This window comes from Macrobrachium nipponense, chromosome 43 (genome assembly GCF_015104395.2).
Source record: "Macrobrachium nipponense isolate FS-2020 chromosome 43, ASM1510439v2, whole genome shotgun sequence".
NCBI lineage: Eukaryota > Metazoa > Arthropoda > Malacostraca > Decapoda > Palaemonidae > Macrobrachium > Macrobrachium nipponense.
Window position 1 is genome coordinate 37,632,752 of NC_061104.1, and position 23,156 is coordinate 37,655,907.

Below are 23,156 nucleotides of genomic sequence, written 5' to 3' on the forward strand. Positions count from 1 at the left end.
AATCTTGCTTTCTGTGTATGAAAATAAGTGATGCTGATACGAGGACTAGGTCATTTTTTCTTTATACATATACAGGTCATACACACACACACACACACACACACACACACACACATATATATATATATATATATATATATATATATATATATATATACACACATACAGAATTCTTGCTGTAAATTATGGGTTCGTGTCGACTTATTATGGTCGTGTGCTGAATATCTTATAATCTATGAATAACGGTCATTTCTTGGCCACGTGCGGTTAAAGAGAGTTATTCGACATTTCAGTGATGCGGGTGACAGAAATATTCACCAAACTGTATATATATATATATATATATATATATATATATATATATATATATATATATATATATATATATATATATATTGCTGCCTTGCAGGTGGACATTTTAGTCAAAGGCGAGGCCCACCGCTAACAACTGTGATTGGTGACAGCAAGGGCATGCGGTCGTAAAAACCCCTTTACCAAATAATAAACCATGCCTGATGTTGTAAGGAAAGCCGCATCAGGCAACCGACCCCTTAATGTAGGGATAACTGTGGGAAAGAAGAAGATATATATTATATTTTTGTGTTTTATGTATATGTATGTGTATCTATACATATACATGATATATATATATATATATATATATATATATATATATATATATATATATATATATTATATATATATATATGTGTGTGTGTGTGTGTGTGTGTGTAAGAAGGCGAGTGAAAACTGAGGAATTGGAACAAGCACTTTTGTAGTTTATTGTACATTTTCGAGTTCACACTGAGTAAGAACATAGTTTACAGAACTTTACATACAAAATTGAGCAATGGTGGGCGGTGTAACACTTTCTTGATTCGGGCAGCATGTTCTCCAATGGAAAGGACAGGGAAAGAGGATCAAGGAACAAACCAGGGTGGAGGTTAATATTCCTGGTGGCTGTGGCTTCAATAAATACTGTTTCCACAAGATTTCTGTTCTGATAGTCGTTGGCCTTGCAGATTGTAGCGTTGTTTGTTAGGCCCTTTGAAACAGCTTATTTGTGTTGGGAACCTCTTTATTTTTTAGGTCTTTTGATGTTCGGCCAATATAGATATTTCAATCTTTACAAGGGATACTGTATGCAAAATTGTTGGAATTGGACTATTCTTAATTTACATGTTTCTTTAAAGTATTGTTATGTTTAAATACAAAATTAATATCAATAGTTATTAGAATTGGTTTTGCAGAATATTCTTAAGTTCTGTGTCAACTCAGGTTGGACTGTAATATATCTTCTTGGCCTGTTACACAATTCCAAGAAATATGAAGGATAACATAATGAATCTGCTATTTGGTCAATAATTTTGAACTCATCGTCCAATAATTCAAGACTACAACTTCCAAGTGCTCTAAGATACATACTGGTAAATGTTTAGCATGGTTTGTGAATATATGACAAATTATTTGTTGGTTTCCTGTATACTTTAAAACAAAAATTAGTATTATTTCTGATAACTAAGGCATCTAGAAATGGGATACAATTATTTTCTTCACATTCTATTTTGATTGTTATGGAAAGTACGAGAGTATTAAGTGTTTTCAGGAAATCTGGTATATTTACATTGTATTTTACAATACAAAAACAATCTTCTACATATCTTAGCCAAAATACCTTAGATATTAGAAAGAAGGGGGTTTTCCATAGCTATGCAAATATTTTTTCATAGCAGTTACCATTGAAGTAAAATTAAAATTTTTATACAAAGGGTGATCAATTTAATAATGACATTGGTAGTTAATTCTAAATTATAAAAATCTAAATGTTTTGATAGATATAGAAGTAAGTCATCAGTAGTTAATTCTAAATGATAAAAATCTAAATGTTTTGATAGATATAGAAGTAAGTCATCAGTAGGTACTTTAGAGAATAAAGATGTCGCATCGAAACGAGTTAGAATATCTGTATAGGATAATTCAATACGGGACAATCTAGAACAGAAGTCAACAGAATTTGTGAATGAGAGCTTGAAATATGTAGTATATACCTAAGATGGGTGATAGTATTTTACCTAAATATTTAGACAGCTTACAACTAATAGAACCGGTTGAGCTGATAATGTGACAAATAGGAAAATCTCCTTAGGTTTTGATTAATGCATACATGTAAGGTAGGGATGGGCCAGTCGTTGTCACTTTCTCTTTTATAGACCCGAAATCATTTGGTATAAGCTTAATTTTTGCATTGAAACTTTTTATGACCTCAGCTAAGGGGTCGTTCCATAGTTTTTTGTAAGTGCTAGAGTCAGATGATAAATTTTCCAGTTTTCAACATAATTCTTTCTATCCATTATTCCAAAGCTTTTGGATTTATTAGCCTTAGTAATGTGTACATTTTTATCTTTCTTTGTCATATGATGTGCATCTAAACCTTTTTGGAAAATTCGCTGTTCTGTTCGGTATTTGAAGTAATCCAAAAAAAGGCATTTAAGTAAAATTCCCTCCTTTACTTACTTCAGTTTGTTTCTTAGGCCACAGATTTCCTCTGCAGTCTTGCAAACTTCATGACCGCTAAGGGAAAATTGTAAGTCTATTATTGTCAGTCATGTTTAGAGCATTTGTCTTCATTTTGTAGAACAAGGGTCTCGGCATAAAATTGTGGGTACCAGAGTTTAATTATTCTTTAGGAAAGTTTATGCAGAGTATAACTCCCCAAGAAGAAATTCTGTCATTGTTACGGATCTCTGAAGTACACTCAATCTAAGCAAATTTCATAAAAAACATCCATTAATGGAGGTATGTGACTGTTAATTGGGTGCTTTAAATAGCACCCCAAGAGTATCATTTTTCAGCCTAGGACCCTTTATCAGTATTGAGATATGATTAAATGAAGCAGCATTGCTTAAGTACAGCTGGGCTAACATTGTCTGGACCCACGATGACCTCCATTGTATGAATCAGTCTGTGCTCATCCTTGCACCAACCTTCATAGAAGGAGTGGAAGATTGGTCTATGTGGGGCAGTACGAGAAGGGTAAATTTATTATGAAAGTGCTCTACTTGTTGAGATGGAGTTGTGATGTAGCTCTACACCATTAAATTACTTGTTGTGCTGTCACTATCAGACCCAAGGTGAATGTGTCTAAGGACTTGTATGCTATGTCCTTTAGGTAGCAAGAGGTCAAAATCTTCTGCCTTTTCCAAATGCTACTGATAGGGCTTAGATCTAATCCATATGCCTTGACTCTGGCTGGTATCAGGTCCCCACACACTTCAGAATGGTATGTCCTTCTTATTACTTCTTTTAGCCAGAAGGAGATAGTGTTCTTTGATATCTTTCTATTTCTAGCGCATACCTATGAACAACCTACGGTGAGCAGGCCTGTTGGGGGCTGTCCATTTTAGGTAGCCTCTCAAAAACTTGACTGGGCTCAGCACCATTTTGTCATGTTCATTCCCTATAATCCTTGAGGGAGGGAACTGAAAAACCATCGAAACTTGGGTTGTGTGTGGAGGAGTTCGAGTCTTTGCTATGAACTCTGGTAGGAAGGTAAACCCCAACCTAGTCCATCCATAAGCGTGAGTGACATTGTACAAAAGGGCATGAATTTCGCCACCCTTTTCGCTTATGCCAATACGAACAGGAACACTGCTTTTAAATTCAAGTCCCAGTCTGAAACCTTTCTTGTTGGTTCATAGGGACACTTTCTCAGTGCACCAAGGACCATGGTGGTTTTAAAGCTCTGGGTAAGCAATTTTTCTCGAAATTTTTCACCATGTCTGACATCTCTCATAACGTTGTCAAGTCTATGACCCTTGATTTGAACACCCTGAAGAGGGCGGCTCTATAGCCTTTGATTACTGATGTGGAACAATGTTTCTTGTGCCACGTGAAAAAAATTAATTCCGCTACATCCTTCACAGCTGCTTTGAGGGGATGTCAGCCCCTCCCACTGCACCAAAGGAGGAAGACCTTCCACTTTCCCTGATACAGGTTGATGGAGGATGGTCTAAGGGGACTGGCAAAGATAGCTGGAACTTCTCTTGAAAAACCTTTCTGTTCGAGCAGTTGCTTGATAGCTTCCATCCATGTAGCTGGAGGGAGTATACTTAACGCTTGATGTAGTCAGCAACTGTGTTCTTTCCTCAACAGGTTGGGGGTTGAAAGCAATTTTCTTGGTATATCTACCAACAGGTGGCGAAGGTCTGCATACCACTCTGCTTGTGGCCACTTAAGAGCTACTAGTGTCACCCTCAGTCTTTTGGGCATGAACAACCTGTTGATAATCTTCTGTATCTGGCTAAAAAGAGGAAAAACCTATACATCCAGGTTGTCTTGCTGCTGTTGGAATGCATCTTGCAGAACAGCTCTTTTGTTGGGTACTGGAAAGCAATACAGGGGGAACGTTGGACCTCCCACGACTTGAATAGCCTGTCTGCCATCACCTGCTCTAATGACCAATCTGTACTCGCTATCTGGTCTGCCCTGCTTAGAGTGCCCACCACAAAGTTCTTCTTTCCTGGGATACACCTGGCTGTCAGTGTTAGTCCCTTAGTCTCTGACCATTAATTTTCATGGCTAGCCATTTAGAATATGGAAGATCGCACCTTCCCGCCTGTTCAATTATGCGATCACTGTGGTGTTGTCACTCATGACTACCGTGGTCTTCCTTTGGAGGAGTTCTTGAAAATGTTATAGTGCCAATCAGACTGCTTGCACCTCCAAGACGCTGTTGTGGTCTTGACACTGATGTTCATCCCACTTCCCTGAAATGCACATTCCATTCAAGTGGCTTCCCTAACCCCTTAGGGATGCGTCAGAGAATACCATCATCTCTGAAGCTGACTGACTTAATTGCACTCCTTGCAGATGGTTTTTGTGGATCCCTCCATCATCTCAGATTCTGATCGTTTTTCTCTGTCACACTTAACTGACCACTCTTTAGCTGTGTTTGACTTTTGTCCGTTTCCTTCAAGTTCCATTGCAAGGATCGGATGTTGGTCCTGCACCTTGGTACTAACTTCTCCAGGGACACAAGATGACCTAACAGTATTTGCCATTTTTTCTTTGATTGGTGAGGGTTAGATAGAAACAGGTCAGATATTTCCAATAACTTTGATACCCTCTCTCTCTTGTAACAGGAGGCCCTTACCCACACTATATCTATTATCATGCCCAGGTATCTGCTCATTTGTATTGGTACCAGCTCTGACTTCTCGGGGTTGATTAAATACATACTGAATGGGGTTTGACATTCACAGAAGACTTGAATTTTCCACATCTTGTCCTTGCCCGTGCAAGGACGTAACCCATTCTTCCTGTTCTCTTATATTGTGGAGGGAAGAATGGGAACACATCCACTCATGGTCCCGACGCACTAAGACCCAAAACTCGTAATCCTGGAGTCAGTGCTTATATCCCCCCCCATGCAGTAAACATCTCTGTACACACCAAAAAAGCATTTCAAGTTCAACAGGTCTAGTAAAGGCTAGATATCCTTTCTTTTGCCTCACTTGGGGCAGGGGTGGAACCAAAGATAAATATAAGATATGTGTTTACTATTATGTTATCACCTCATGAATACATTTCATAACAATGCTCAACTGATTGCGATAAAAAAAAAAGTGCAACAGGACGACCTCAATTTTTTATCCTCATATTCAATCACACTCCTGTTACAGACTTTCATCTCACACAAAAAGTTATGCGAAAATTCACCACAGAATTGATGAATCGACTATTCAGTCATTAACAAGATCTATTATGTTATAATGTGTAATTAGAAATACCCGCAAAAGTGCACAAATAGACTACAATGCTTCAGCACTACATCTAGAGACGTCTTCTCAATAGCCAAGCCAAGAACACAGTGGAGGTCAGTATGTGTCAGACAAGGGGCATCCATGGGTAGAAGTAAAGGCTTTGTCTTGAAGAGGCCAGTCTAGAAACAGCCGAGTATAGCAGCACAGGGAATACTCCGTATACGAAAGTGTAGGGGAGTATTTGTATTGGAACAATTTATATGTTTCTGTATATACTTTAGCCTTTCCAGTGCTGTTGAATAATTTGGTATTTAACATATATGATTTGACTTATTTTTACCTATAAAATATATGTATATATTCGAAAATTTTATATATTTTCCATTTACAGCTATACATTTTCTTAATATAGGAAGTTTCGAGAAGAAACCTCTCTCTCTTTTCTTCCAAATATTAATTGTATGCTGCTGATTAATATTTTTGTTGTGACGAAAACTAATACAGATAAAACAATCTTTCTGGCATCATGATAAATCTCATTTTTTTCTGCTGGTTTAGTTCGGTGGAGATTTTTTGGTAATTCTGTCGATAAGACTGATTAGATATGAGTAATATTTCGTATTATTTTCTAAATCCTTGTAATTGCCGATATTAAGGACTACTTAAAACTATGACCTGTGTGCAGTGGCTTTTACGACCTACGGAATGAGGAGCGATTTCTACTGCGAGGGAAGTGTTTGCGGCGATTTTCCTCTGGAAGAAACGTCTTTCTTTTGAATGTTTTTAGTCTCTTTCAAGGTCAATACCTTCATATCTCTGCTTACTTGATAAGTATGCACGCGGTCAGTGAATGAATGTTATCTGCTGCAGGTTAAAAAAAGTTTCAAGTGTTTCAGGTGTTTGATGAGAAAACAAGTTTCGTTTACAGCTATATACATGTTTTTCGCAATTTTTATTCTGATACATTAAAATGACATAAAAGGCTTGAATATGTACGCATTCTTACCAAACATGACGGTATAGTCTGTTAAACAAACCTATAGAAAAACACAGACGTATGACTGAAAATCAAACTTCTCGTTAGAATATCTTCAGCTTGTGGTGACGATCGAAGCACATCATTGGTGAATACAGTTTTCATTGCTCCTTTGTTATCACAGTACGCGGGGCTCTTCTTTCAAGCAGTACTTCTGAACCAGATAGCGCGACATTATGAGGAACACAGTGAAGGACTTGGCGTGATTTTAGGGACGGGTTGAATTCAATCCAGATAGTGCGTTTAGAACAACTACAGACTTCGAGTGTATGGAAATATATGGAAAAGTATATGATTTGACTGATGATTAGCATTATTGAAGACAAGAACTCTTTTTACAACTGAAAGCTAATTATATTTAAAGACTTTCATCCTCCCTGTAAAGAAACATTATCTGAAAATACTAGAAACGCCGTCTACACAGTATGGCGAAGAGAGAATCGGGCGACTATGTCCATCACCTACCTAACACAGGTAAGTTCTTACAAAATTTTTCTTATTGTATTATGGGGGATTCTTTTACTGTTTACTTTAGTGATTAAACAATCAATATTTGCTATTGTATTTCTGAAGCCTTATATAATCCCATATTTTTTGGAAAAAAGATTTATTGCAAAAAAGATTTCATTGTAAAAAGCAAGTATCAGACTACCCCTTAGTATATAACCTCACCACATTAAAGGTATCTTGAATGCAGAGTATATGCAGGAGTTTTCAATTAAACATAATTATCATAAAGCCACTACTCATCAACGGCTGGTTACAACAATTACTGCCACATTTATATTTTCACTGCTGAGTGAAAGAAGTAGGTACACTCCCACATAGTTTAGCCGTCCTTGCGCCTAATGTACGACTTATTAAGAGCACATTGAGCCTCTTGCACACACTGCCTCATTCACCTCTATCTTAGTAGCACTCGTGTGTTTCCTTGGTGTTAAGGTCCCTGCTGTTCAGTACAGCTTTTCCTTCACGTATTCAACACGTTCAGTTATTCCTCTCATTCTCCCATCTAACGTTTGCAAATTATAAACTTTTTACCAACTTATTTTCATTCATTCTCCCCACACAAAACATCCTTTCACATACGCTAACCTACCTTGTCCCCCACTTTTTTTTATAGGTTTCCACATTTCTCACCTCTTTGGTTCTTCTTCCACCACATATGTAGCGCAGACTATAAATTTAATCTTAACCAACTTACGATTTTATCTGTTGCTCACATTCATCATCCATTCTTCACTTCCATAAGGGAAGCTGAATCGGCAATCCTTTCATACTTGATTACCTTGGTTCCCATTGAAGTCCCTCCCCATCTTATAACCAGGCCCTGCTACTTTCTTGCTTCACCTATTCTGTGACTCACTTCCTATCTTGAGTCCTACCATCATCAGACATACTTACTCCCAAATGCGTATTAAAATCAACTACTTGTCTTGTTTCCACTCAATTACTGCATTCAGAATTTCCGAACTCCTATTTAAATTCGGTATTTAAATTCATGGCCTTCAGCACTACCAGTGCAATGCGGTCTACGCTGCTACCATTGAAATAGAAAGTCCAGTGATGGCGACAGCAGTGGTCTGATAAGGCCTGTCCTTTCCTTGTACTTCACTGAGGTGTTTTGCCTGTATTTTACGGTCGCTTAAACTTTACTCTTACTCTAAATTCCAATTCTTTTGTTTTCTCTCCCTTCGAAAGAGAAAAGCCCGAGTGTGTTCTCTTCACACAGGAGACTCTTACTCCCCTTGCTGGACCCCAATACTGACCTTCACTCCTCTTCAAGGCCTCATGTGTGGCTGTGCTAATGAAGGCAGTAGATAAAAGGATCTGCATTTTCCTTTGCTTTTCCAATGTATGAGCGAGTTGTAGATTTTTAGTTTATACATGATTGTAGATAAGATGTCAGTGTTTACTTAGTGTCCTGAGTTGTATTAATAGGCATAAACCTTGTGAAGGAAGGCACCTATGGGCTCAGCAGAGTTACATCCCTACGATTCTTACATTCTCCTCTATAATCCTTACCCGCATAGAAGGAAACATGACTCCCCTCAGCCATTCCTGCGAGACCTTTCCCTCATAAGTACATATCTTAATCATCGCGATCAGCCATTCAGTGACACTTTCAAAGTCCTGGCCTCTTTTCATTTTTCAGCCTCTTGATGTTGTCCTCCTCATATTTGCAACCTCTCTTCCAAATTCAACAAATAGTCGAAAAACTGACTTCATCTTCCCAAGATGGCATTTTCTTCAAAATGGGTTTTTTCCATTTGCATTTATTACGCGGAGGTCCATTTGTTCAAAAGTTCTTATTCTCTCCTAACTCTTTCATCACCTTTTCTATATTTTTTTTTAATGTATGAATTCTTTTTCTCTCGCGCCCTCTTAACTACCATCCTCCAGTACCCCTGCACACAGTCATTTTGGTCTTGCAAATGCATCTCAAATAATCTCCTTTTCCCTTCACTAATTTCTCATTTACTCATCCCACCAATAACTGTTTTTATTTCTTCTTTCCACCTGATGTGTTTATCCAAATTTTTTTGAGTAAACATATATATATATATCTATATATATAATCTTATATATATATAATTATTATATATATATATATAGATTATGTATATATATATATATATATAATATATATATATATATGTGTGTGTGTGTGTGTGTGTGTGTGTGTGTGTGTGTACAGCATACACAGTAAATATGATTGAAAGATAAGAACACACATGGTGGGTAACATTAAAATCCAGGTCGCTATAGAAATAAAAGGGACCTTATCTTATCTTACCAGGGTCAGAAATACGCAAGGACAGCGGCAATCAGAAAAGAGGGGAGGTGATTTCATAAGAAAGCGAGCGCCATTGACAGCAGATGTCTTAGCGACTCGTTACATAACAACATGGCTTTATGAAAGTTGTGGTCTTTTATCATGTCATCAGTTTCGAATCTAAATATAATAGAATAAAACATTAACAGTAAGAAGGTTTGAAAGGTATAACAAGAGGAATACCACTTCACAGTTTCACTTTGAATCGATTGTTAAAAGAGGGTAGAAAGTAAGATGGAAGAAATAGAATATGAAGTAAAAGGAATGAAAGGGGATGCAGTTAGAGGCTGAAGAGACACTGCAAAGAACTTCAAGTAGTGCCTACAGTCCACCACACGAAGTGCACTGAAGCCACTACTCTCCCTGCGTGGGTTTCGATTATGAAGTATTATGAAATCTACCTTTTTAATTTGGGAGCAGAATCATAGCCATCCAAAAATAATGATGGCAGTACTAGAGGCGTAAAGCAAGTCCAGGCCATAGGGTCAGGGACACTACATACCGTTTCTAGTCCAGCTATCTGTTCGATCATTTCGATCAGCATTCAATTTTCTTTAACTACTGAGAAAGCAAGAGCCGCGAGTTCAGTTGTCGGGCATTCCATTGAGGGGCCAGAGATGTGTATTTCTGGTGATAGAAGTTCATTCTCGACGTGGTTCGGAAGTCACGTAAAGCCGTTGGTCCCGTTGCTGAATAACCACTGGTTCCAGGCAATGTAAAAACACCATACAAACTAACAAACCAATCAAATTCTGTCGTGACAGGCATATTAATCGAAAACGAAGTACGTAGTCATGACGTACCTGACGAGGGTGAGCCATGAAGGCCTAATTTCCAAGGCGTCTTTTTCAAATGTCGGTGACAGACCTGTTATCACTCCTTGAGATTTCAAGAGCAAATAGGATTTAAATCCAGTGGATAAGATTTAATGAAATGTTTTCACAGAGTCTGCGATCAAAAGATTATTAGATTCAAGAGGTGAGATTAATCTGGATCCAGTAATTGGACACTTTTAATCCTTGCATAGTTAATGAAGGATCCTCTCCCTCTTGAATGTTGAACAATACATTCTTTTATGGATTAGCCAGTTGTGGGGCATTTCCTGTTCTAAAAATATGTCTCTGAAAAATGCAGAAGAAAAAAAGAAAAGACTGACGATTCTTGCTTCACAAGGCATGCCAAAAAACGTGATGTATTCAGCGTCACTCTTTGAAAAGGATCACACACATTTTGTCTCAGTGCAGACCGATTTGGTCGCAAAGAATCGTATATTAGTGTGAGAAGTGTAGGTCAGCTACTTGAACGGGGTTTTCCCAGAAACATGAAGAACTAATGAAAGAGCAGGACACATGGAAACGGGACTGAGTGCACAAGAACTCCACTTGAGATATAATGATAAAAATGAAAGCAGTCCTATCATTACCATTCGATGGACCAAAGTTTATCATTTTTATCGCGGGGGTAAGAGGGGGGGAGGGTTGGAATGGAATCAAGCACCTCTGACCTTGTTCTCCTTCTTTTCAACTTTATCGAATTGTAATCAAACGCACAATAGATCTTTGATGTTCTACTTGCAATGGAATGGAAATTCAGGCCAAGCACTGGGACATATAGTTGAGTCATCTATAGCAGTTCCGTGACCGTGGAGAGTGAAGGTTCACTTCTTATCCGAAATTTTGTCATCTATGAAGGTTAAAGACGAAAATTAGCTGGTGTACCCCGCACAAAAGTGTGAGGAAATTTGTGAGAGCCCTCTATCCAAAATGGCTACTGTTAACTAAGCTGACAATTAACTTTATAATGGGTTGGCCCACATGGCTGCATAATGCGTGGATTCTGAGACTATTTGATTCAAGACATTCACAAATGATGTAGATTTATTGATTTGACCTCTTTTTGACCTTCATATTCAAGATAGCCGCCAATTATTGGCTCTTTCAATGACAATTTTTCAAAATCGTCATAGAGCTTTAATATAAGGTTCAAATGAAAGCTCTACTCAGTATGAAAGCTCTGCTCATACTGAGTACAGTTATGGACAGTAAAATTACACATAAGTCATCAGATGTTTGGTGTGGAACCAATGAAAGCAGGGAGACAGAGAAGATTCTTTAGTTCAGTGTTTTTTATATCAACAATATTCTTTGAATATTAACTAAAAAGAATCTCCATCTGAATCTGTTGAATCTCCACACTGACTCCTCTCATCATCACTGTACTCTCATCTGGGCAGTCATGAGGTGTAAGCTGCTGAGGTAAGGGGACCACTGTGGCAAGGGGGCCAGGGTGTGACCCACTGGTCGACAATTTTCAATCTCTAGTCCCAACTGTGACCAATGGGAGAAAGATGCTCTTGCAAGTTGTAATGGAGCTGGCAATGTGTAAGGTAGTTTGTCCTTTCCATATGAAGATTCAGAGTCAACATCAGGTGGGAGATAGATAGTACACTTTTCTTCAGTTTAAGCCATTTAGAAGCTCTGGCCAGGAGCTCTCTTGCTGCAGAATTGATTTTCACCTTCTCCAAAACCCTCTTCCCATGCTCGTAGAGCATGGAGAGGGAGAGATATGATTATATCTGCAACATCTTCCAAGAACATGTTATGGCAGTTGATTAACACATGCTGGCGTTTAATCAGCAATCACCTCTGACTTGCTTTGAGACATAAGCTCCTTGGATGTACACATCTGTGTCCTTGCAGTCTAGTACAACAGGTCCAATGTACATCCTGGCTCTCATCTTTGCATAGGCAGAGCGCAGCGTTGTATCTACTTCTGGATGTCTGAAGACAGAGTCCCCATTAGCAATGCCAGTGCATAGGTTGGCTGTTTCTCCCTTGTAATATATGATGTCACCCTGCACCTGACCCACTTGTCTTTACAGCTATTCCTTAACAAGTTTCTGTAGTCTGGCCTTGTTTCCACAATTGACCATGAATTGGTTGAACTCAGTGGGACCTGGGAACCTGCCTTCAGGCTTGGGGAAAATATTTGGGCCTTTTGGATATTTTGCCGCCTGGCAATTGTGCTCATCATCCTTGATGCAGAAGGGAAGGGCATATATGCCACTGACAAAGATGATGAGATATGCATTGCCATGGCATGAGAAGATCATAGCAGAGATTTTATCCAAGTAGTCACCCCAGTGGTACTCTTAACCATCCCTCTTCCAAGACTCATGGTCTTCAGGTGCAGGTCACCAAATCAGCCTCATGTCCACAAGGCTAACTGAAGAGCTCTAACAACTTGCTCTTGACCTATCTTCATTGTAGAGTAAAAGGCACTTCAGTCACACCCTCTCAAGGGCTGACTCAAGTTGGATTATTCCTGATCCCTCTGCAAGGTCCACTTGGGCTGCCACCCCAATCTCTCCATATTGGTAACCTTGGTATGAGCACCAGATGGTGTACAGATAATTTCTCCAGTGAAATTCCACATATTCCTGTGAATGATTGCATTAACAGGTTTGTTCTTTTTTGAACACACTTGCAGGAAGGTTTCAATCTGAGCTTGGCCATCTGGAAGTGCAGTCTTTAGGTCATGCACAAACTCTCGTCAGGCAACCTGGCCAGACTGGTGGTGACCTCAGTGTAGGTGAAGAGATGTCAAAGGACTCAGTTTCAAAATCCATGAATGCCAGCAGGTCCTGAACTGCCTGCGCATCCTTCTACATCCTTGCTGGTTGATATTCAGCATGCTTCCTATGGTGGTGCTGGCACTTGAGGCTTTGCTTCACAGTAGACTTCACCCTTGCAGTGTTGTTTATTTTTCTTGTTGTTGAGAACAGTTGCTTCTCATTCTATAGAAGTTAAATCTATCCTTGCTTTAGCTTTGAGTTCACATTCATAGTTGTTTCTATCCAAAGGCCGAGTGGATGACAGGGGTAAGGTGAAGTGAATGCTGAAGAATGCCATTTTCTTATCTGACAGCGAAAAAAAGCATTGGTCAATAATCTGGCAACCACCTTCCATAATCATGGTTGTCATATGGATCAGTCCAGGCAGATTGTTGTATGTTGACGATAGGTACTCTGTATCATTTCTTGAAAAGTGGTGGTGGAATGGAGAGGTACAAGAATCAATTTAGAAAATCAAAAGCATTTAAGGACTGGAAAGTAAGGCATGCACAGGGTGCAGAAGAAAGGTACAGAGAAGAGGAAAGAGAGGCGAGAAGGAGGGTAGGTATGGCTTTGGGAAGGGCGGCAGAGCAGTTGAATGAAAGACTAGGAACAATAGAAGAAGAAAAGGATATCTATAAGATTTCAAACTTCAGGAAAAGGTAGAGACAGGATGTGGATTGATTGGGTGTTATCAAGGATAGTGATGGAAATATATTGTATAGGGAGGAAGATTAAGAAGAGATGGCGAGAGTATTTTGAACAACTGCTAAATACTGAAAATGAGAGAGAGGAGGGTGGAGGGACCAGTGATGGAGATACAGGATACAGAGGTGAAGAGAGCATTAATGAAAATGAAGAATGGTAAATCACCAGGCCCATCGGAGTTCCAAATTGAAATGCTCAAATTACTAGGTACAGAGGGGGAGAAATGGATGCTGGATTTATTAAAAACTATATGTAGAGGGAGGAATGCCAAGGGATTGGTAGGAGAGTCTAATGATATTTATATACAAGCAAAAGGGAGATGTCATGGATTGTGGTAACTACAGGGGAATTAAACTAACAGAGCATGGATTAAAAGTTTTAGAGAGAGTAATGGATGAGAGATTAAGAGATATTTATTGTAAAGATCAGGGAACAGCACTATATATTCATGAGAGGAAGAGGAATGGTTGATGCCATCTTCATAGTAAGACAGCAACAGGAAAAGAGGCTAGAGGGAAACCAGACGCTGTATTGTGCATTCATAAACCTAGAGAAAACATACGGTAGAATCCCAAGAGAAGAGATGTTTTGGTGTTTAAGGAAACGGAAAGTCCCAGAAAAGTTAGTTAGGATGGTTGAGATGGTATATAAAAGAATGCATGCAAAAGTCATAACAGCAGTTGGGGAAACAGAAAACTTTGAGGATAGTGTTGGATTACACCAGGGGTCAGCAATAGTCCCATTTTTGTTTGTGCTGGTCATAGATGTGTTGAGTGAAGCAATCAGGAATAAAGAACTGTGGGAATTGTTGTACGCCGATGATCTGGTGATTACTGCTAAAAAAGAGGACCTACAGAGAAGGGTTGGAGAGTGGGAGGAATCTTTAGAGAGGAGTGGCTTAAAGGTGAATGTAAATAAAACAGAGGTTTTGCTGAGCAGTAGGGAAGATAGAGACAGAATAGTAATACAAGAAAGAAGAGACTCGATTATAAAACAGGCAGAAAAGTTTAAATACTTAAGATCTACTTTAAGCCAAGAGGGAGGATGTGGGGCTGAAGTTGACAGTAGGATAAAAGCTGCATGGGGGGGAAGTGGAGAGAGGTAGCTGGAAAATGCCAAACAAGCTAAAAGTCAAGATATATAACACGGTGATAAGACCAGCGTTTATGTATGGAGCAGAAACATGGGCTCTTAAGATGAAAAGAAGTAAAGCTTGAGAGAACAGAGATGAGAATGGTGAGGTCGATTATAGGAATATCGCTGCTTGAGAGACTGGAAAATGATGAAATAAGAAGGGCAGGCTTAGTAAAGATTACAGAGGTGATAAGAGAGTCACGATTGAGATGGTATGGGCATGTGGGGAGGATGGATGACGGGGAGGGAGTGAAGAGGGCTTGGGAGGAACCTTTTAGAGGAAGAAGATCAAGAGAGAAACAGAGAATTAGATGGCGAGATAAAGTGAAGGAAGATATGGGGAGAAGAGGTTTGGTAGAGGATGATACCTTTGATAGAAGGCAGTGGAGAAGGTGCATCAGGCAACCGACCCCTTAATGTAGGGATAACAGTCTGAAAGGAGATCATTTCTTGAATGACACGCATCAAGGCATTGTACAAGTCGGTCGGACATCTCCAGGAACAAGACCTAAAAGTCCCCCATATCTATGTCAGGTTTCTCATAAACTGTTGATCAACTCTCTTATATCAACATCCTCCTCAAGATCATGTGAGCTTCCTGTAGAGCCTTCTGCTGTGTTATGCTTGTTCCTATGACAAGCAGATAGATTATGTCACTTGACATGAGTTGAGAGACAGCTAATGTTAACGTTAGCTAGCTAACAATGAAATTACCTAACTTAGCTAACACTAATTATCAATGATAGCATCTGAACATAAAATTATCTCTTAACTGTCATACATAATAATGATAAAATTCTCTTTGGACTATTGAATAATATTGAGAACTTACCCCAAACAAAGTGTCTCAATGTAGCAAGGAATTTTCCAGTGACATGAGTGTGTTGAAGCGTAAACATTAGGGTGAGGATGTTTTCACATCACTTGGAAGTGATGTGCTTTGCTGAATTACTGCAGAGGACACCTTTAGAATTATTTTATGCTATTGAGAAGTATTAAATTATTTTCCAGTCCACAATGAAATGATGGGACCAATTGACCAACATAGTTCAAGTAACTAATGGAAAACATAGTAAAGTTTGTTTCTCATCAACCACAAACCTTTATCTTTTTGACCTTTGAGATGACTTCTATGAAGCCTACTTGTAATTTTACTGTTCAGAGCTGAACTCAGTTTGAGCAGAGCGTTCATTTGAGCCTGATATTAAAGCTCTATGGTGATTTTGAAAAATTGACATTTAAAGAGCCAACAATTGGCGGCCATCTTGAAATTGTAGGTAAAAAATAGTTCAGATCAATAAATCTGCATCATTTATGAATTTCTGGATTTCCAGCTTGGCTGACAGTAGCCATTTTGGATAGAGGGCGCTCACAAAATTTCATAGATGACAAATCGAGTGAAAAATGAACCTTCACTCTCCACGGTCACGGGACTGCTTTCGATGCCCAACTATGTGCGGTCACTCTGCGATGAAAATGAAATTGAGAGCAAAGAGGTTTGAAAAGTGTTACAGGAAACAGAAGGACTGTCTCGCAGTTGCACTATGAACAATTTTTTAGGAGAGGGTGGAAAATAAGATGGAAGAGAATATGAGTGGAGATACAGTAAAAGAGTGAAATGGGTTACAGCTAGGGACCGAAGAGAAGCTGCAGAAAACCTTAAGTAATGCCAACAGTACACCACGTGGGGTACACTGACGGCACTATTCCCCTGCGCACCATAGAGTGCAAGAAGTTATTGAAAGAAAACAATTTAAATTGAAGGGTTTCTCAAAATAATTTTGGTGAACAAGGCAATGCTAGGTAATGTTATTTATTCCGTGAAAAGAAAATTCCCCCCATATTATGCTATGACATAGGTCCACCATTTTGCTTTTTTTTTCAACAATTACGTCATAGAAACTGAGACACTTATCAACATCTCCGATAGAGACCATTTGGATGGAAACATACGTCCTGGTAGCATTAAATTTAGCCTAATTCAACTTTCTGATAATGAAATCTTTCTAAAAGTACTAATATACCTCAAGCCTTTATAACGGGTAACACGTCTCATGCAATGTCAATGTGTAGGTGTAATCTGCACAAGCAAAATATTTCAGTCGAATCTTGGATACATTGCAGTTCATTTTCTGCGTGGTATGCTGTAGGCTTCTTAACGGGATCTGTATTCCCCGATTTTTTTTTATTTTTTTGACAGCCAGGCCAACCGTCCTCCGGCAGTTCACCTGGATCGAAGCGGTATGGATGACGATAATGAGCGTGAGTTACCTACTCGGCTGGTGCATTGGCGTCAGCATTCTGGTGGAAAAATTTAATGCAGAAGAACCTCCGGATGACAAGGGCATGTACGTCTTCTACTTCTTGTTGCCACTCGTTGCAGCTGGACTCAAGAACCTGCAGTAGTAAGTTGTTTTCAACTGTTGCTTTCATGTAGATTGTTTTTTTTTCCAAAGATAACTTATTTTATCAGCTAAGCCCCAATGCACTTGGCACTAATGGAAAAGTTGTCTAGAGTGAAATATAGATGAAAAGTGCATGACAACGGGTCTTCCAGAGAAATATCAAAGCTTTTAATTAAAGGTAATAATGATGTCGACATAAATCCTCCCTGTGGTAGGGGGGTAAGAATACTTCCACCGTAGGTCCTGCGTGTCGTAAAAGGCGACTAAAAGGACAGCTGGTGCCTTGCAGTCGTACTTTTTTAGTAAAAGGCTAGGCCCACCGCCAATAACTGTGGGAACTGCTGCCTTGCAGTCCTACTTTTTTAGTAATAAGGCTAACCACCGCCAATCACTGTGGAACTGCTGCCTTGCAATTGCACAGTCAGACTTTTTAAGGTATAAGGCTAGGCCCACCGCCAATAACTGTGGGAACTGCTGCCTTGCAGGTGGACATTTTGGTCAAAAGGCGAGGTCCACCGCCAATAACTGTGGTTGATGACAGCAAGGGCATGCGGTCGTAAAAATCCCTTTGCCAAATAATAGACCATGCCTGATGTTGTAAGGAAAGGCGCATCAGGCCACCAACTTCTTGGCGTAGGGATAAACGGTGGGAAATAAGAATGATGTCGACAAAAACGAGTGTGTAGCCATTCTTAATGATATCTCTTTCGTCAATTTAACTGCAATGAGCTCATCTTGATATTACAAACCTGGAATGCAGCATTGCCAATTCTACCCTTTAAAATTGGCAATAAGGGTATTTTCCAACAGCATTCAGTTTAAGAAGAAATGTTCACAAACTGTCATGCCTCTAGCTAGTGCCTCAGATTGCCCTGTTAAGTTAGGTGTTGTCTTGTAAACCAAGTGAGCAGCCAATTTTACCCAGTCGCTATTTTCCTTAGTAGTGGAAATACATTTTTACTACAATTGCAATGTCCAAACTTAGATGAAAATGACTTAGTCAGTGTGTCCTTCATTTATGGTTATATCGCTAAAGTTATTCCCTTCACTGAATATATATGTCTCAAAGCTTGTCTTTTAAGACACTTCTACAGATTTCAGTGTAAAATTTAATTTTAAATATCTTCCAGCGACTATCATATCTTTTCGAATTTCTAGAATCTTGCACACAGTACTAGAAATAACCTCCAGCATACGACAATAGTATGGTAACAAATGAATTCCACAATAAAAGGCTGTCATTCATTTGCTTTGCTTTGGGATCCCATCCCCAATATCAAGTACTTAAATCAGTTATAAAGAAATAGAAGCCTCATAAACGACTGCTATTTGACTGAAATAGGTGACATCGAATTCAGCAAAAGTGTAGAACGACAGTGCTCTTAGATACATTTTTACTGACTTATCAATTACAATGAGCCTTCTAAAACTATTTCCATTGATATACCCACTCCAGCAAATCGCCAAGATGCAAACAGCCTAACTTGACTGAATACCAACTTACAGTTCAAGGCAAACAGGCTCAGGTTAATGAGACCCAAGGTCTAGAGAGTAGAGGGCCCAGAATTCAAGATTCAGGTGCTCACGGTACAATACAAGGAAGCTATGGCATTCACTTCCCATTCGCAAACAGTGTTCTGGCTGGTGTCTTATTTAGTCCAAAAGGCAGGCAAAAGACTGTAGCTCAAAACTTTTAACAATACACACCGCCTGGAAAATCTCACGACACGGATGAAAATTCTCGCGTCACAAGAAAGTCTTAGCCATTAAATATTGCCTTGTAAATCGGAGACGTTTGTAACATTTTCTCATACAATATATTATCTTTGGAAGTTTTAAGTTCCGATTCAACGATTTGGGAATCGTTAATTGCTGAAGAAATATTTGAAGTCTTTTAGACATTTGGAGACACGCAGAGGTAAACATTAAACCTACATCAAAATCCCCAGCTATAATTCCTCACGAATCTAATTCCGTTCCAACATTTTCAAAGACGACTGTCAAGAATCTCCAAAATTCATTCCATGGGTAATTATTGAAATTCATAGAGAGCATTGCATCAAAATACAACTATCAGTGCCCCTTATAAAAGTTTTGAGTGAACACTAATGGTTTTCTTAACAAGAATTAGATGAAAGATGATCACAATAACCAGCTCAGTATGTTTTCTTGAGAAGCTCCAGTCTTGAACTGTCGGATTTGAAAAGATATACCTACAGCAGCCACAGTCCCAACAAACTTCCATTTGCCTAATTTTTGTTCCTTAGAAAATGACCCATCCATTTTTACCTAGCTTCGTAGGACATCTTTACCTCCTAAGGTTGCGTCAAGCGAAAAAGTAAACTATCAAAGGAGTTCTGAATAATCAACAGGTTCACTTCCTTGTCATTGTAAGTTCACATTCTGAAAATGAAATTGTGGACGCAACTTTTATTTATTTCACATTTAATCTTAGAATCTTAAAGGTGACAAAAAAGTAGTTATGAAAATACAGATACCAAATACTGAGGGCAATGAACCTTAATATACCAAATGTTAGAATAGTCCTTGGAAAAGCATTCAGACCAAAATATACGATACCCACCCATCATTCAACAACCAACAGGAAAATGTATTAAGAGCCTTACTGATGCTACACTAGGAAATTCATGAGCAACGCAGAACCCTAGAAACCGTCCACAAACTTTGAACTTCGCCCTTCCAGCTCTTTATAACAGCTTGTGACCGAAAACTCACTTTCCTGTTTTTCCAACAAATGAAATTGGAGCAAGACAACGCAGAGAAAAGGCTACTGAGAATCAGAGCTGGACTCGATGATTCCAGAAAAAAAACAAATTATCAGAGAACAACTAAGACAATAAAACCGCTAATTAGTAAATATGGGAATCGAGCAAACAAATTGGAATACATACAAAATATAAGCTACCTCATTGAATTACTGAAATAAATTAGTATGAATATTTTTGTACTGGAATAAAATGCTGCGAAACGATGTTGATTATGAAAATGACCAGACAGAATATATATATATATATATATATATATATATATATATATATATATATATATATATATATATATATATATTTGTGTGTGTGTGTGTAATATTTTACTGTTCAAGTAACCGTAATGTCCTATTAATGAAGGTTTGAATGGAATATCTCTGGTACAACGCAATACAAAGCACGGGAATTGTCTAGTGCCACATGCGAAAAATCTGAGTGTTATTTCAAATTACTACTTGAAGCCCCTGTCAAAATCCCAAAACGCTTTTATTTACCTACTTTCATGTTTTCTTAACTATTATGAGAAAACGTGAAAAATGTAAGTAAATAAAAAAAAGCATTTCGGCAGTTGGACAGACGTCGTTCCAAGTAATTTTCACGCCGGCGCGCGAGTGTCTGAGAGCGATTTACATTTATTCCTGAAATGGATTTGCTTTTCAGAGATTGATCATTCAGAATGATTCAGCAGAACTGGTAACTGCCCATCTTCCAGTTATATCTTCGTAAAGAATAATTTTGGATCATGACTGGAAAGATGCAGCAACGAGTCTTGTCCTGCCTTCCTGCTTCGAGGTCCATTCCGAGTAGCTACAGGGTATTAACAGTTAGCAGTGCAGTTTTTTTTCTATTGTCTGATAAGTGTGTTTTCTATCAACAGCCACTATCGAGAAACCCAAAACGACGAAGAAGAAGGTGGGCCGATGGGATGGCTGATGGTGACCCTCTTCTTCCCGTTCTCACCTCTTTACAGGTATGTTCCATTCGTAACACAGGAGAACTCTGCAAGCTTAAAAAAATCTTGGCTCTGAAATCTGTTTACCTGCAGTGTGCTTCATTTCCTCTACCACATTTATTCTAAACCTGTCTGCCTCTCAGTCAATCAGGCAACTCCACAAACTCCAAAGGCAGAGCTAGGGTACTCATTTAAGAACGGATTTCGGCACTGAAACCTTTGCAAATTCTTTTCTTCATGCGTGTATCTGCCTCCTCGTTAGCTGGATACCTCAACAAGAGACTTAATGGAATAGGATGGAACTTGGTCGGGGTATCCGCGAGGTGATCTTTTTAAGATACTGCATTATCTTTTAGAATAAGTCATTCTCCAGTTGTCAAGTTTGAGTTAAATTCACCGGAAAAGGAATGATGTCGAGAGTCCCAATCTAAAAAACATATCTGCTGCCAAACTCCATCAAGTTCTGTTCAACTTTTCTGGGAGGGCCTTGCCCTTACTCCACTTGCGCAAATACAGGTGAAACCACAACCTTCTTTAAAAATATACTGCTTGTGTTTTACGACGAGATAAAACCAACCATGTACAGTATTATAAGGTTTCGTATGACTAGCGTTTGACAAGAACTCACGGTCAATCATTATATAGAGTATTTTTAATATTCCTTGATCAAGAAGGGACAGTGGTTCAAAATCTGCCTCATCTGTACAGTATATCTGTCTGTCACTGTGTTAGTAATTATATTTCATAAAGCAGTTCACGTGTGTAGACATTAGTTTTTTAAATGAATTAAAATCTTTGCCTTCCGAGATTTGGGTCTACACCCCTAGCTCTCTCTCTCTCTCTCTCTCTCTCTCTCTCTCTCTCTCTCTCTCTCTCTCTCATTTCAGATTATTTTTAACACAAAAACCTTTCACCCCATTATTTTGTCTGTCTGTCCGTCTGTCTGTCTACTAGCAGGTGTCCGACTTTCATTTCACGAAACTTCGAGTGCATAAAAACTTTGGCAAAAACTGTGGCATATGATACAAAACTTCGATTGTAAGTACTTTTGCCATTGAATTTCATCCCGTCTCATCATTTCTTTTCTTTCCAAATCAGGATTTTCAGGTCGTGGAAATTCGGCTTTGCAGAGAAGGACGACTGGGAGAATGGCGTTCGGTGAGTCCAAAAGGCCACATCAGGCCTCTTATCTTCAATACCTTACTCCTCTCCTCATCAGGCGGCCTTGTATCGCCGGTCAGGCTGCCTCCTCCCACTTCCATTATTTGTAAATCGGTAGTCCTCGGATTATTGATGTCTTTTTTTCCTCGTACTGCCAAACTTGGGAATTCTCTTCTTTCTTTCTTCCTCCAACACCCTGCTTCCTTCCCTTTATTTCCTTTGACCTGTTGTCTTCAGGTCTGGGTTTTAGAACGATATAGAGTAACTGTCCCATTGACCTTTGCACTCGAAATAAGACAAGAACTAAGATATTTAAACCCTTCTTTTATCTAGAATGACTGTTGCCGCTAGAGATTTTCATAAACGAGGTCATTTCTCTTTGGGAATGAATCAAGTTCCATTGATGTAGATACGGGTATTCCGATTTCCTATGAGAGGGCCAGTTTGAAACTGCCTCTGTTCTGCAGTTTGTTAGGTTTTTCGCGGAATTGAGTTGGGGAAGAACAAACTCACTAAGTGTACACATTTTAGTGCTCCTTTACCTAATAGTTATTGCAGGCAGAACTCTAGTTTTATATTTACAAAGAAATTAGATCAATGTAAAATACTTCTAACTAGCGACCGTGACCTGGTTTCTCTTACCCATAGATTCGTAGACGAAATGGTGACCGTCGGAGTCCTCAGGCTCTTCGACGTCTTCCTGGGCGACCTTCCGATGCTGACGCTTCTGGTCAGAGACGACGTTTTGGCCCGTGCCGAGGAT

General features: G+C 39.0%; 1 protein-coding gene across 2 annotated transcripts in view; it reads left to right on the plus strand.

The window, feature by feature from the left end:
* Positions 1–23,156, plus strand: part of LOC135213658 (uncharacterized) — a 42,603-nt gene that overhangs the window by 4,345 nt on the left and 15,102 nt on the right. Inside the window, exons 2-6 of one of the 2 annotated variants that reach the window (XM_064247716.1) lie at positions 6,923–7,272; positions 17,290–17,494; positions 21,158–21,250; positions 22,331–22,390; positions 23,042–23,156. The exon at positions 23,042–23,156 is cut by the window's right edge and continues 19 nt beyond it. In XM_064247716.1, the coding sequence (XP_064103786.1) occupies positions 7,224–7,272; positions 17,290–17,494; positions 21,158–21,250; positions 22,331–22,390; positions 23,042–23,156 (522 nt within the window). In that variant the 5' untranslated portion in view covers positions 6,923–7,223. Of the gene's footprint in view, positions 1–6,658; positions 7,273–17,289; positions 17,495–21,157; positions 21,251–22,330; positions 22,391–23,041 lie in introns of both variants that reach the window. The other variant, XM_064247715.1, reaches the window with a different exon arrangement.